The sequence below is a fragment of the Schistocerca gregaria genome, chromosome 2 (assembly GCF_023897955.1).
Source record: "Schistocerca gregaria isolate iqSchGreg1 chromosome 2, iqSchGreg1.2, whole genome shotgun sequence".
In the NCBI taxonomy this organism is placed as follows: Eukaryota; Metazoa; Arthropoda; class Insecta; order Orthoptera; family Acrididae; genus Schistocerca; species Schistocerca gregaria.
The window spans coordinates 1,025,730,940-1,025,746,825 of NC_064921.1; the positions used below are offsets into that span (position 1 = coordinate 1,025,730,940).

The 15,886-nt window shown below is 45.1% G+C and overlaps 1 protein-coding gene and 1 pseudogene across 2 annotated transcripts in view; both read right to left on the reverse strand.

Moving 5' to 3' along the window:
• Window positions 1-15,886, reverse strand: part of LOC126335539 (inward rectifier potassium channel 4-like) — a 1,139,778-nt gene that overhangs the window by 1,067,135 nt on the left and 56,757 nt on the right. For both annotated transcript variants that reach the window (XM_049998924.1, XM_049998921.1), the window contains exon 2: window positions 6,264-6,949. In XM_049998924.1, coding sequence (XP_049854881.1) covers window positions 6,264-6,526 — 263 coding nt within the window. In that variant the 5' untranslated portion in view covers window positions 6,527-6,949. The remainder of the gene's footprint in view (window positions 1-6,263; window positions 6,950-15,886) is intronic.
• Window positions 3,353-3,470, reverse strand: LOC126337090 (5S ribosomal RNA; annotated as a pseudogene).

Genomic DNA, 15,886 nt, shown 5'->3' on the forward strand with positions numbered 1-15,886 from the left:
ATCACATTTCCGACTTTGATAAAGGTCGGATTGTAGACTATCGCGATTGCGGTTTATCGTATAGCAACATTGCTGATCGCGTTGGTCGAGATCCAATGACTGTTACCAGAATACGGAATCGGTGGGTTCAGGCGGGTAATATGAAACGCAGTGCTGGATCCCAACGGCCTCGTATCACTAGCAGTTGAGATGACAGACATCTTATCCGCATGGCTGTAACGGATCGTGACACGTCTCGATCCCTGAGTCAACAGATGGGGACGTTTACAAGACAACAACCATCTGCACGAAAAGTTCGACGACATTTGCAGCAGCATAGACTATCAGCTCAGAGACCATGGCTGCGGTTACCCTTGACGCTGCATCATAGACAGGAGCGCCTGCGATGGTGCACTCAACGACGGACCTGGGTGCACGAATGGCAAAACGTCATTTTTTTTGATGAATCCAGGTTCTGTTTACAGCAGCAAGATGGTCGCATCCGTGTTTGGCGACATCGCGGTGAACGAACATTGGAAGCGTGTATTCGTCATCGCCATACTGGCGTCTGATCCGGCGTGATGATATGGGGTGCCATTGGTTACATGTCTAGGTCACCTCTTGTTCGCATTGACAGCACTTTGAACAGTGGACGTTACATTTAAGATGTGTACGACCCGTGGTTCTACCCTTCATTCGATCTCTGTGAAACCCTACATTTCAGCAGGATAATGCACGACCGCATGTTGCAGGTCCTGTACGGGCCTTTCTGGATACAGAACATGTTCGACTCCTGCCCTGGCCAGCACATTCTCCAGATCTCTCACCAAATGAAAACGCCTGGTCAATGGCGTCCGAGCAACTGTCTCGTCACAATACTCCAGTCACTACTCGCGATGAACTGTGGTATCGTGTTGAAGCTGCATGGATAGCTGTACGTTGTTCTGGGTACTGACTTCTCAGGATCTATGCACCCAAATTGTAATCACATGTCAGTTCTAGTATAATATATTTGTCCAGTGAATACCCGTTTATCATCTGCATTTCTTCTTGGTGTAGCAATTTTAATGGCCAGTAGTGCATGTTCATTTAATTTGTTTATGTATCTAATAATGTCTGTTACAGCGTGTTTATCGTCCAGTATTTCGAATATATTTCATTATGTTTGTGTGGGCGCGTTGGCATGAAGACATGGCGGGAGCGCCCTAGCTAGTCACAGAGCTCGTGAATGGGGAGACTGGATGGAAGCGACTTCAAGTGAAGAGTGCTGGAGTCGCACAGGAGACGAGAAGTGCTGGACGCGAAGGCGCGACGGACACACCGCCGCGGGAAGGACTTGGAGGTTGGAGCGGCTTGCGCGTGGTCGCGGCAGATAGAAATACTTCGGAGTGCCGACTTGTGCACTTGTGAGATTTCCGTGCCTTCTACAGTGAAGACGCAATGTGCGTTTAGAAGTGAATATCTCGCGAGCTGTGTTGTTGTTCATAACTAATTACGTGCTGTAGGAATCTATTGTTTACCTGTTATTCAACTTACATTTTATTTAATTGGTGGACCATCGACACCAATAATAAGTGTTTTGCAGAAATATACCGCATTCTGAAAAGTACTTCTGCTATCGTACTCATCATTTAAAGTCGTTAAGAGAGTACCTGCAGATTTTAGTTAATTGCAGTCTTTCATTTATAAATTTATGTGTTACTTTCATCATTTGCAATTGCCGAGTGACAGAAACACTCGACCATTCGATACATGTGTGTATTCTTATCGTATATTGTGGACTCCCAGTATTTGGCCTGTAATGTGGCAGTTTTTACAGTTTCTAACTCACAATTCAACAAGAACTGATATTTTGAGCAGACAGAATGGGCATATTATAAGGGAGACGGATCAGTTCAAGTTCCGAGGCGTTCGGATAGATAGTAAGCTGTTGTGGAAAGCCCATGTTCAGGATCTTGTTCAGAAACTAAATGCTGCTTTATTTACAATTAGAACAGTATCTGAAATAAGTGACAGTTCAACACGAAAAGTAGTCTACTTCGCATATTTTCATACGCTTATGTCATGTGGTATTATTTTTTTGGGTAATTCTTCTGATTCAAAAAGGGTTGTTCGAGCTATGTGTGGTGTAAGTTCGAGAACCTCTTTTCGACCCCTGTTCAATAGTCTGGGAATTCTGACATTGCCCTCACAGTATATATTTTCTTTAATGTCGTTTGTTGTTAGCAATATTAGCTTATTCCCAAGAGTTAGCAGCTTTCACTCAGTTAATACTTGGCAGAAATCAAATCTGCATGTGGAATGCTCTTCCTTGACTCTTGTGCAGAAAGGAGTGCAGTATTCTGCTGCATCCATTTTCAATAAGCTACCACAGGAACTCAAAAATCTTAGTAGTAACCCAAACACTTTTAAGTCTAAACTGAAGAGTTTCCTCATGGCTCACTCCTATTCTTTCGAGCCCCTGGACGAGCTGAAAAATTAAGCAAATTCCAGTGTGACATTGTTGATTTTCTTTATTTAAACTTACGAACTGTCGCCTGAATGTTACTTATATTTAATTTTATCTGTTTCTACTATCGTGTTATAATTTCATGTATTGACTCGTTCCATGACCATGGAGACGTCTCCTTAATTTGGTCCCGCGGAACAATAAATAAATAAAATAAAAACTACGTATCCCGGCCTCTGGACAGCGAAACCATCCAAAAGTTTTAATATTGCAACTCTGAGTCCGACGGTACGTGGTTGAGGGCCATTCATTTCATTTTTCTGTTCTGAAAGCCCGCAGCGTCTATGGTTTGCAGACCTTGGCCACCCCTACATGCAGTCTGTTTTCCCTCGGCACGATGGCATCTATCAACAGGAGAATGATAAGTGTCATACAGCTCGTGGTTCGAAGAGCAGCAGGATGAGTTCACCGTATGCCCCACCGAGTGAGGTGGCGCAATGGTTAGCACACTGGACTCGCATTCGGGAGGACAACGGTTCAAATCCGCATCTGGGCATCCTGATCTAGGTTTTCCGTGATTTCCCTAAATCGCTTCAGGCAAATGTCGGGATGGTTTCTTTGAAACGGCACGACCGACTTCATTCCCCATCCTTCGTTTATCTGGTGGGACCGATGACCTCACTGTTTGGTCCCCTCCCCCACAAATTAACCAAACAAACGAAACGAAATTAAACTCCTCCCGAACAGGGCATGAAGGCGCAACGGTGCCGACCGGCCGCCGTGTCATCCTCAGACCATAGGCGTACTGGATGCGGATAAGGAGGGGCATGTGGTCAGCACACCGCTATCCCGGTCGTATGTCAGTTTTCGAGACCGGAGCCGCTACTTCTCACTTGACCTCACAAGGGCTGAGTGTACCCCGCCTGCCAACAGCACTCGGCAGTCCGGATGGTCACCCATCCAAGTGCTAGCTCAGCCCGACAGCGCTTAACTTCGGTGATCTGACGGGAACCGGTGTTACCACTGTGGTAAGGCCGTTGGCCAACCAACCAAACTCCCTGGATTTAAATCCAGCTGAGAATCTGTAGGAATCACCATAGGTTTCGAAAAAGACGGTCGTGTGAAACCCAACTCGCGCTATTCGTCCAGGAGACTCAGAGGGCCATAGATATGGGTTCCCACGTAGATGCCGTGTTTCTTGACTTCCACAAGGCGTTGGATATAGTTGCCCACAGTCGTTTAATGAACAAAGTAAGAGCATATGGACTGTCAGACCAATTGTGTGATTCGATTGAAGAGTTCCTAGATAACAGAACGCAGCATGTCACTCTCAATGGAGACAAGTCTTCCTAAGTAGGAGTGATTTCAGGTGTGCCACAGGGGAGTGTCGTGGGACCGTTGCTATTCATAATATACATAAATGACCTGGTGGATGACATCGGAAGTTCACTGAGGATTTTTGCGGATGATGTTGTGGTATATCGAGAGGTTGTAACAATGCAAAATTGTACCGAAATGCAGGAGGATCTGCAGCGAATGGACGCATGGTGCAGGGAATGGCAATTGAATCTCAATGTAGACAAGCGTAATGTGCTGCAAATAGATAGAAAGAAAGATCCCTTATCATTTAGCTACAATATAGCACGTCAGCAACTGGAAACAGTTAATGCCATAAATTATCTGTCAGTAGGGATTAGGAGTGATTTAAAATGGAATGATCATATAAAGTTGATCGTCTGTAAAGCAGATGCCAGACTGAGATTCACTGGAAGAATCCTAAGGAAATGCAATCCGAAAACAAAGGAAGCAGATTACAGTACGCTTGTTCGCCCACTGCTTGAATACTGCTCAGCAGTGTGGGATCCGTACCAGATAGGGTTGATAGAAGAGATAGAGAAGTTCCAACGGAGAGCAGCGCGCTTCGTTACAGAATCATTTAGTAATCGCAAAAGCGTTACGGAGATGATAGATAAACTCCAGTGGAAGACTGCAAGAGAGACGCTCAGTAGCTCGGTACGGACTTTTGTTGAAGTTTCAAGAACATCCCTTCACCGAGGAGTCAAGCCGTATATTGCTCCCTCCTTCGTATATCTCGCGAAGAGACCATGAGGATAAAATCAGAGAGATTAGACCCCACACAGTAGCATACCAACAATCCTTCGTTCCACGAACAATACGAGACTGGAATACGAGGGCTATCCACAAAGTACAATACGTTTCCGTTTGTGTCCGTTAGGGACGGGGCTAGCGCGGCCATCTTGGTGTCAAGCCATTCTGCCGCTCAGTCGGCATCCTGCCGTGCTAGTGAGAGGTTCATGCCGTACTCCGTTGAGTCACTGTGGCAGTTTGAAATGTCAGCGTTAATTGAAGATGCCGCGAAGTGTGAAGTGCGTACTGTAATAAGGTTTCTGACTGCAAAAAGCTGTACACCGATAGAAATCTATCGGCAGCTTTGTGAAGTGTATGGGGACAACATAACCACTTAAGGTGGAGTGCGTCAATGGGTCATAAAATTTAAAAATGGCCGAACTAACGTTCACGACGAAGAGCGAAGCGGAAGCCCCAGCATAGTGACTGCCGAACTTGTCGAAAAAGTCGATGCCGTGGTCCGTGAAAACCGTAATTTCACAATAAGAGAACTCTCTATGAGTTTTCCACAACTTTCACGAAGTTTGTTGCACGAAATCATTATCGAAAAGCTGGGTTACCACAAGTTTTGTGCAAGATGGATACCAAAAATCTTGACAGAGATTCACAAAAATCAGCGAATGGCTGCAACGTTAACGTTTTTGGATGCTTACGAGAAAGATGGTGACTCATTACTCGTTCGCATCGTTACTGGTGACGAAACATGGGTTAATCGTGTGAACTGCGAGACAAAATTGCAGTCAATGCAGTGGGGGCACACAAATTCCCCCCAAAAACCCAAGAAATGCATGCAGACAATGTCGGCAAGGAAGGTGATGGCGACTGTGCTTTGGGACAGAAAAGGTGTGATTTTTGTAGATTTCCTGGAAAGAGGCACTACAATAAACTCTCAAAGGTATTGTCAAACTCTGCACAACCTCAGAAGAGTAATACAAAACAAGCGCAGGGAAAAATTGTGCTCAAATATCTTGCCGATTCACGACAACGCCCGGGCCCACACGGCAAATGCCACTCGTGAAGTTCTCGAATCTTTTAAGTGGGAGTTGTTTCCTCATCCGCCGTACAGTCCCGACCTGACACCGAGCGACTTCCACTTATTCCCAGCAATGAAGAAGTGGTTGGCTATGCAGCGTTTTGATGACGATGCACAGCTTCAAGAAGAGGTAACCACGTGGTTGAAGGCGCAGGCGGCCGAATTTTACGACGAAGGAATTTCCAAGCTCGTCCATCGCTACGATAAGTGCCTTAATTTAAATGGCTACTATGTAGAAAAGTAGTATTTAAGTGTGGCTTTCATCTGTATATAATAAAAAAATTCCAATACTTTATTTATTTTTAATTCCAAAACGTAATGTACTTTGTGGATAGCTCTCGCAGAAGGGAGAACCGGTAGAGGTACTCAAGGTACCCTCCGCCACACAGCGTCAGGTGGCTTTCGGAGTACGGATGTAGATGTAGATGTAGACCACCTCGCTAGGGCTGTTCGCCCTATGGACCCTCAGCTGTGAAACCGAGCGCAGTTGGCTGCAGCTCTGGAGTCACCGAAGCGACACCGATTCTCTTCCTGTGGTACGCGCGCTGCAGGATTCAGGCTTACGGCAGGTGGTCACATTACTGTGATTGGACAGTGTGGTTGTCAACGGGAGTCGCACTGTAAGGGCAGCACGGAGGCGGCGGCGGGTGTTACCTGAAGAGTGGCGCGGCGGGCCCGTCCTTGGAGGCGGAGGCGGCGAGCGAGAGGCGGCCGAAGGGCAGGTGCTTGTGGAAGGAGCCGAGCAGGCCGCCGTTCTGCTGCCCGGAGGCGGAAGGCGACGCGGGCTGCGGCTCGGCGGGGTCTGCGGCGGCGGCGTCGAGCGACATGCGCACCGCGACAGCGGCCGCCGGCGACACCGTGCTGGACAGCAGGTGCTCCCAGGGCGCCGACAGCGCCGGTCGCTCCTCGTCCTCCATGCTGCGCTCGCTGGGAGGCACCGCGGCCGCTGGAGCCAGCGGCCGCCGCAGCTGGCGGTCAGGCGCGCCTGCGGTGAAGCCGCGCCGACATGCCCAGCCGCAATCCCACCGCCCTCACTCCACAGCCACTGTAGTCTGGGCACCTCAGAAGCTCAAACCAACGCCAAATCCCACTTCCCGTGTGCACACACAGTGATCACTCGTCACACCGCGAGCACTCTGTTTACGTCGGGATGCCACACTCGTTCACCGCTGACCACACTGCTGTTTCCCTTTAGGAGAAAGATCTGCCCGTCTCAAACACACCACCGTCCAACGAAGGGAGTTAGAATCTCTCGAATCAACTGCTCAGCTGACACTGGTCTCGTACAGAACACCTACTTGACGCAAAGCGTGTAGAAAACCCTCGTCCTTTAGGTTTATCTGAAAAGAAAAGACAGAAACAAAGAAATTAATTTCTCTTAGTCGTAACTCCTTCTTGCTACCTGAGCAAGAACTTTTTATTGTGTAGGGCATTTCAAAATTGAGCCGAGAGAAAGTCGTAATTTTTTTAAAGCATCGTCACTATTTCGCCGAGGTCATCACATCATTCATTAACTACTGTTGCTCAATTCCACTTTTAACCAACCTTAGTGGGCGCGAGTAATGAGTGGATGGGCAAATATCTATCAGGTATATTACGTATATAGATTGTGGACAGTTGAGAATGTGGGTTTCACTGGAAGCGTGCAAGGGTAAGTTCCTGTAGTCGCGTTATTCATCTGTGTCCACGGTGGTTCAAATGGATAGAGCGTCTGCAATGTAAGCAGGAGATCCCGGTTTCGAGTCCCGGTCTGGGCACACATTTTCGACAGGCCCTATCGCGGTATATCAACAACACCTATCGGCAGCTGAGGGTTTCAATTATCATTTATTCGAGTTTAGTCTTATCCTCCTCAATGATGGATGCCCTACGTTACTTCCATTACTTGCACAAAGACCGTCAGCGGTCGATTTGACTCAGTGTTCGGCGTCACTTCCTTGGTTTTTTACGTGGACTACTCTTCCCTATCCTATGGGGCCTAGCCTCTACGCTCTTCTTATATCGACTTTCACTGCAACGCCTATCACGGTCTGAAGGCCCTCTCATAAATGGAACTGTATGCAGACAGATTGGTCACGGTATGGCGCACTTATGGATGCCCAACTAGCGTCATTCCCCGCGAGCGAGGAACATTATGCTTAGGAATTGTATCGATATGGCTGCATCGCATTCTACATCTTCATCTACATCTACCTTTATACTCCGCAAGCCACTTGACGGTTTGTGGCGGACGGTACCTTGAGTACCTCTATCGGTTCCCCTTCTATTCCAGTCTCGTATTGTTCGTGGAAAGGAAGATTGTCGGTATGCCTCTGTGTGGGCTCTAATCTCTCTGATTTTATCCTCATGGTCTCTTCGCGAGATATACGTAGCAGCGAGCAATATACCGCTTGACTCCTCGGTGAAAGTACGTTCGCGAAACTTCAACAAAAGCCCGTACTGAGCTACTGAGCATCTCTCCTGCAGAGTCTTCCACTGGAGTTTATCATCTCCGTAACGCTTTCGCGATTACTAAATGATCCTGTAACGAAGCGCGCTGCTCTCCGTTGGATCTTCTCTATCTCTTCTATCAACCTTACCTGGTATGGATCCCACACTGCTGAGCAGTATTCAAGCAGTGGGCGAGCAAGCGTACTGTAACCTACTTCCTTTGTTTTCGGATTGAATTTCCTTAGGATTCTTCCAATGAATCTCAGTCTGGCATCTGCTTTACCGACGATCAACTTTATATGATCATTCAATTTTAAATCAATCCTAATGCGTACTCTCGGATAATTTATGGAATTAACTGCTTCCAGTTGCTGACCTGCTATACTGTAGCTAAATGATAGGGGATCTTTCTTTCTATGTATTCGCAGCACACTACACTTGTCTACATTGAGATTCAGTTGCCATTCCCTGCACCATGCGTCAATTCGCTGCAGATCCTGCTGCAACTCACGATCCACAGAAGAGTATCGTGACTGGCACCAGCGGATCCCCGTTTCCCTTCTGGGACCCAGAATGTTTGCGTCGTCTGGCGCAACGGAATCTTAAACGACATAGCTCGTGAAAGAACTTTGTTGCCTGCAAACGGATGGATGCGTCCACATGGCGCTTACCGTAGGCCCGCAAGAAAGAACACTGGAGGAAGTTCTGCGAAAACCTGCCTGTGCACATTCCTGTTGGACGTATCTGGTGGATGGTGAAACGGAAACCGGTACCTCCCAAGCGTTCCAGATCTGGATAGGCCAGTTTGTCGCACCTCCAGCTGTCACGCCGGTAGCCATCAATATCGCGGCGACGGACGCCGCTGCCGATCTACGAGACGGGACAACGACGCCATTGTCTTTCGCCGAACTCCTCAGGGCCCTGACGGCCTCATCAGATACATCGCACGGCTGTCACCGGATCCACTACTCCATCGTTCTAAATTTGTCTGATGATGCTAAACGTGTTCTTGTGAACACCTTTAATGATATCTGGAGAGATGGAAGACTCAGATATTGGTGTCAATACTGAAGCATGGGAAAGATCCTAGTCAAGTGACATCTTATGGTCCGGATGCACTGCCGTCCTACGTGTGTGACATTCGAAAGTCTCCTCAAACTTCGCTTAGAATGGTGGCTGGAACACGAGTACTTGCTCCCGCGAACGCAAAACGGCTTCCGTAAGGACAGAAGTGCTTATGATAATATTACATCGCTTGGATGGACACTGAAAACACGTTCTTCACTAGCAGGCCTTATTTCTTGACTTTTGGCGGGCGTACGACAGTATCCCTATTCAATAGTCCTGGAATTCCGACATTGCCCTCATAGTATATACTTTATTTAATGTCGTTTGTTGTTACCAATATTAGCTTATTCCCAAGGGTTAGCAGCTTTCACTCAGTTAATACTAGGCAGAAATCAAATCTGTATGTGGAATGCTCTTCCTTGACTCTTGTGCAGAAAGGAGTGCAGTATTCTGCTGCATCCATTTTCAATAAGCTACCACAAGAACTCAAAAATCTTAGCAGCAGCCCAAACACTTTTAAGTCTACACTGAAGAGTTTCCTCATGGCTCACTCCTTTTATTCTGTCGAGGAGCTCCTGGAAGAGCTGAAAAATTAAGCAAATTCCAGTGTTACATTGTTGATTTTCTTTATTTAAACTTACGAATTGTCGCCTGAATGTTACTTATATTTAATTTTATCTGTTTCAACTATCGTGTCATAATTTCATGTATTGACTCGTTCCATGACCATGGAGACTTCTTCTTAATTTGGTCCCACGGAACAATAAATAAATAAATACCCTACAGTGTTCCTGTTTTACTCGACCATTTTCATAAATATGACTTTCTTACAGACTATTTGAAAGCCACTGGCATCCAAATTTAATTTATGAGTGGCCGAGGACTTCATTTTCACATTGCATCAGCCCATTTCGTAATCGTCTACCTAATTTTGTGTTTTAATTTACGTACAGACCTCCATTTGTACATTAAATTTTCAGTATTGCTCTCTTGTGCATTTTATGTCACTGTTCTACTTGCACTGTTATACTTGCCTTTGGTTGTATTGTGTCTGTCAATTTGTCTGTTTCTTTTACTTTAAGTATGTCGGTCTGGGCGAATCAACCGTGGTCTTCCGTCAGAGGGTTAGCTGCCCTCTGTAATAAAAAACTGAGTTAATGAATGAACGATGAACTTGGGCAAGTGTCATGGGACATCCGCCCGAACAAATAAGACTAACAATAACGAACAAAATGAAATTAACAGGAAGATGGCTGGCGTCTTTGATTAGTAACCAGAACGTCCTCAGTCCCGGATACGAAACCACATAAATTTTGTTTAATAAGCAGCATTGGCGGTCGAAGACTTCCGGCATAAGAAGTCACCCCCATTCTGCCAAACAGCCTTGTCAAAGGGGGCGGAGGAGCGGAGAGAGGTTCAGGGCACTCTCTTGTCCCTGGGGTGGGAAATTGCCCCTACAGGCGGAAGACTCAGCAATGATCAACGGCATGGGGATGCAGAATGCAATGGAAACCACTGCATTAAATACACATAATGTGTATCCACAGGACATGTGGCCTGTAACTGAAAAGTGTCACGATGATCCCTCCATTGGCAAAAGATTCCGCATTCGGATCTCCAGGAGGGGACTATCAAAGGGGAGGCGACCCTGAGAAAAAGAATGAAAAGCCAGCGAAACGATAACGTTCTACGAGTAGGGGCGTTGATTGTCAGAAGCTTGAACGTGATAAGGAAGCTAGAAAATCTGTAAAGGGAAATGGAAAGGCTCAATCTACATATAGCAGGGTTCAGAGAGGTGAAATGGAAAGAAGACAAGGTCTTCTGCTTAGATGAGTACAGGGTTATATCAACAGCGGCAGAAAATTGCGTAACTGGAGTTGGATTCGTCATGAATAGGAAGATAGGTCAGAGTGTGTCGCTGTGAAGAGTTCAGTGACAGCGCTGTTCTTATCTGAATCGACAGCAAAACAACACCGACAACGATAGTTCAGGTATACACGCCGCCGTCGCAAGCTGAACATGAAGAGATAGAGAAAATGTCTGAGTATATTGAAAGGACAATACAGTACGTAAAGGGAGATGAAAATCTAATAGTCACGGGGGTCTGGAATGCAGTTGTAGGGGAAGGGGTAGAAGAAGCAGTTACAGGAAATATCGTCGTGGGACAAGGAATGAGAGATGAGAAAGACCAATTCAGTTCCGTAATAAATGTCAGCTAGTAATAGCGAATACATTGTTCAAGAATCACAACAGGAGGAGGTACACTTGGAAAAGGCTGTGTGATATGGGAAGATTTCAGTTAGTTTACATCATGGTCGGACAGTTCCGAAATCGGATACTGGATTGTAAGGCGTACCCAGGAGCAGACAGACTCAGTTTACATTGCAGTAGTGATGAAGAGTAGGCTGAACTTTAAGAGATTAGTCAGAAGGAATCAATACGCAAATAAGTTGGATACGTAAATACTAAGGAATGATGAGATACACTTAAAATTCTCTAAGGCTTTAGATACACCAATAAGGAATAGCTCTGTAGGCATTAGAGTAGAAGAGGGATGGACATCCGTCAAAAGGGCAGTCACAGGAGTTGGACAGAAAAACGTAGGTACAAAGAAAGTAACTGCGAAGAAACCTTGGGTAACCGAAGAAATACTTCTGTTGATCGATGAAAGAAGGAAGTACAAAACTTTTAATGGAGATTCGGGAATAAAGAAATACAAGTACCTGAGGAATGAAAGAAGTAGTGCAATGAAGCCAAGACGAAATGGCTCCATGAAAAATGTTAAGTAATCGAGAAAGATACGATTTTCGGAACAGCTGACTCAGCACATAGGAAAGTCAAAACAACTTTTGGTTAAAATGAAAAGGCAGGGCAGTAAAATTAAGGGTGCAATGGGAATCCCATTGTTAAATGCAGAGGAGAGAGCGGGTAGGTGGAAAGAGTATATTGAAAGCCTTAGTGAGGGAGAAGATTTGTCTGACGTGATAGAAGAAGAAACAGGAGTCAATTTAGAAAAGAGAGGGAATCCAATATTAGAATCGTAATTTAAGTGAGCTTTGGAGGACTTAAGATCAAATAAGGCAGAAGAGATAGATAACATTCCACCAGAATTTCTAATATCATTGGAGGAAGTGTCGATAAAACGACTATTCACGTTGGTGTGTAGAATGTATGAGTCTTGCTACATAGCATCTGACTTTCGGAAAAATATAATCCGCACAGTTCTGACGACTGCAGGAGCGGACAAGTGCGAGAACTGTCGCACAATCAGCGTAACGGCTCATGCAGCCAAGTTTCTGACAAAGACAGCAGACAGAAGAATGGAAAAGAAAACTGAAGATGTGTTGTGTGACGATCAGTTTGGCTTTAGGAAAGGTGAAGGCACCACAGAGTCAATTCTGACACTGCAGGTAATAATGGACGCAAGACTAAAGAAAAATCAAGACACATCATATGGTTTGTCGACCTGGAAAAAGCGTTCTAGTGGACAACCAAGAACGAAGTGCTCGGATTAAAAACGGTGTAAGACAGGGATGTGGTCTGTCGCCCCTATTGTTCAATCAGTACGTCGAAGAAGCAATGGTGAAAATAAGAGAGAGGTTCAAGGGTGGGATTAAAATTCAAGATGAAAGGACATCAATGATACGATTCGCTGATGACATTGTCCTGAGTGAAGTGAAGAAGAATTACATGATATGCTGAATGGAATGAACAGTCTAATTAGTAGAGAATACGGATTAAGAGTAAATCGGAGAAAGATGAAAATAATGATAAGTAGCAGAAATGAGAACAGCGAGAAACTCAACATCAGTATTGATGGTCACGAAGTAGATGAAGTTAACGAATTCTATATCTAGGTAGGCAAATAACGATTGACGACAACTAATTGCACTTTTATTTAACGTTAAGTGTGTGTCTGTATGCTAACTTCGTAATTCTGAGGTATTTCGCTTTTTTGGATAGTGTTCCTTTGGCGCTTTACAAGCGTTGTTGGCTGTATGATCCTTGTAACCGAAAGCCAAAAAAGGAAAATAAAAAAAGATGGGCTTTCCGGGATAGCGGCTGCATACAATTTGCAAATAGCCTAGTTCTAAATTTGGTGGGGTTGTTAAAGTTAACGAAGATGATAGTTAGCTTTCACTGATGTCGGAAAAACACATAATACTGGTTTGAAGTATTCACTATTATTCAATGAAATGCTAGAAAGAAAAAAACAGATTTAGATGAAGTACCTAAATGTCTCTTCCCACGTTTAAGCATCTCTAACACTTGCGTAAACCATCCGATACATTCGCTCCACATTCTTGGAAGCATCTTCACCTAGTGCTTGTATCTTTCCAATTATTCCCTCGACTATGTCTTTTCTGGGTTTCATAAACTGCTCTCAGAAAAAGAAGTTCAGCAGATCGAAATGCTAGCCCTAATACTTTTACCATCGCTGAATAAGGTTTCCGGACATCCATTCCTATTATCAGTTTGTTCTTTTGGCAGGAAATATTCCGAATAATATACAGAACAGATCCTTTCCTGTGTTATAATACCCCTATCTTTTGATTTAAATTGAAGGTGGAGGAGAAGCATAAGTCGTATCCCCTATTTTTCACCTTTTAATTTAACGCAGCGCTTTGCGGAGCCCGTCCTCCGTCCTCTAGAGATGTATAAGTCATATTGATTTTCTTGGACTTAGACAACTTCATTTATGTAGTTTAAGTTTGTCACCAAATACTGAAACTGAATTACACAAACTCCAGATTTCAAAAATGTAATACGTATAGCGCTTAAGAAAGTAACACAGGTTCCGCGAGGCGTTGTAACTGATCATGAAGTTACATTTTCTCCTTCGTTGTCTTCTCTTGACTTAGCATCATCATTCACTACGTACATGGATATAGGCAGTGCTAGCCTACACTCGTCTGCGGCTGGACCAACAAGCTGTCTATAGGGCCGATCGTCAAACTCCAAACCGTGCGATCTATTTTGAACCAACAATTTTCCCATTTACTTCAAAACCCCGTAGAGCAGTGTCATGTCAGTACCGACTGCTGGGAAATATCCGCCTTTGGCCGCCAAGCATGGACAGGAATCAACCAACAAGAATATCACACTTTTAGGAACAGAATAACCCGGAAAAATTGACCAAGTGACGTACCTCCATACGGGGAATGGGATTAATAGAGCTATTTAATATACTTAGCCACTGTAACCGCATAGGTGTAGTCCTTGCTGCCACTGAACTCATGTAAAGAAAGACCCGTATTAAAAGCCCTTTCTAATCATTACGCCACTGATTTCCTGATGATTACTTAAATCTGTCTCTGACGAATACCCAGACGATTCCTGCATACAAGATGCATTACAATTGCACATTTTTCTCGTTGTTTGCGAATAGCAGCAGTGCTTTGTTCTTCATGGTGTTGACGTTATAAAACTCTTCAGCAACCTCCTTGCTTTTCGTCGTCGGCTAGAAATGTTACGGATCATATTAGTTGTAAGATAACGACAACTTTCTGTTCACAAATATAGAAAAAAAAAGAAAGCATTACTGTAAAAAAAAAATTAACAAGACAGCGAACAGTTCAGTTTGGTATTTGCGGATCACTTGTATCTTAAGTACAAAACGTGATCCAACCTAGCGAACTTAACCGTGTAGGGCACGAAACGTTAATCTGCATATTAATGGCCTGCAGGAATGGACCTGAGGAAACTAATGTAACCAGGGCGGGTTGCCGCACTATCGATCATTAAGCCACCCCCGTTTCCACCCGTGCGTGGCTCAGCACCCTACCTCGGAAGCAAGCGCTTGAATGCTACACCAGGGGAGACAAGAATCCTTCAGTGAGCTCTTGTTCTCTCCGTTCCCTGCTGGCACGTCTGCACATCAGCTCCAGGCAGCGGCAGTTCTGCGGCTGGGGCGGGGCCGAATCTCCTTCCAGCCACGCGAATTTGTGGTGCCCGCTGTACCACCAAACATCGCGCTGGTTTCCCAGCGGATTGAGTGATGCGTCTTCATTGACGTCAGTGTCGGTGGGAAGCTAAATTACAGCTCTCCACCAGGCTGAATCTCGATTCTGCAGCATAGTGTATGTCGTGTTTGCTAGTTTCTGGGAGTCAGGCGGGTAAGTTAGACCGCCTAATTGGAAAGGCTTTATTTGATCGCTCACTTTAGCATCTTTCCTGTGCGAAATGGGACCGTCGTGTCACAGGTGAATTTTTAGAGAGAAAGTGACTGATGTGTACACGTTCTTCTATTGCACATGTGTTCTGATGACTATGAGAAAAAGAAAAGAAAACAAGGAAACCCGGTGCCAGCAGAAAGCCCGAGAGTAACGTCCTCTTTCGAAGAACGAACACCACCAATAATGTCATTCCCCAAATCTCTATATACGCAGACTGTCCAATATTAAAATAGAACAATCTACCATTAGCCAATGAAGTGCATTTAAATATCTTGGAAGCACAATAACTAAAGACTTGGAGATGACACCAGGAGGTGAAAACTCGAATCTCCACAGCGAAGGAGGCATTCAACAGAAAGAGGAGACTCTTGTGGCAAATTAGATAAGGGTCTAAGGAAAAGGCTTGGTAAATGTTATGTCTGGAGTGTGGCACTATATGGGGCAGAAACATGGACGCTGAGACGAGAGGATGAAAAAAGGTTAGAAGCATTTGAGATGTGGAGGACAATAAGCTGGATGGAAAGAGTGAGTAATGAAAGAGTATTGGAAAGGTTTGGTGAGAGAAGATGTCTGCTGTAGGTTGTAAGAGAAAGAAAAAGGAAC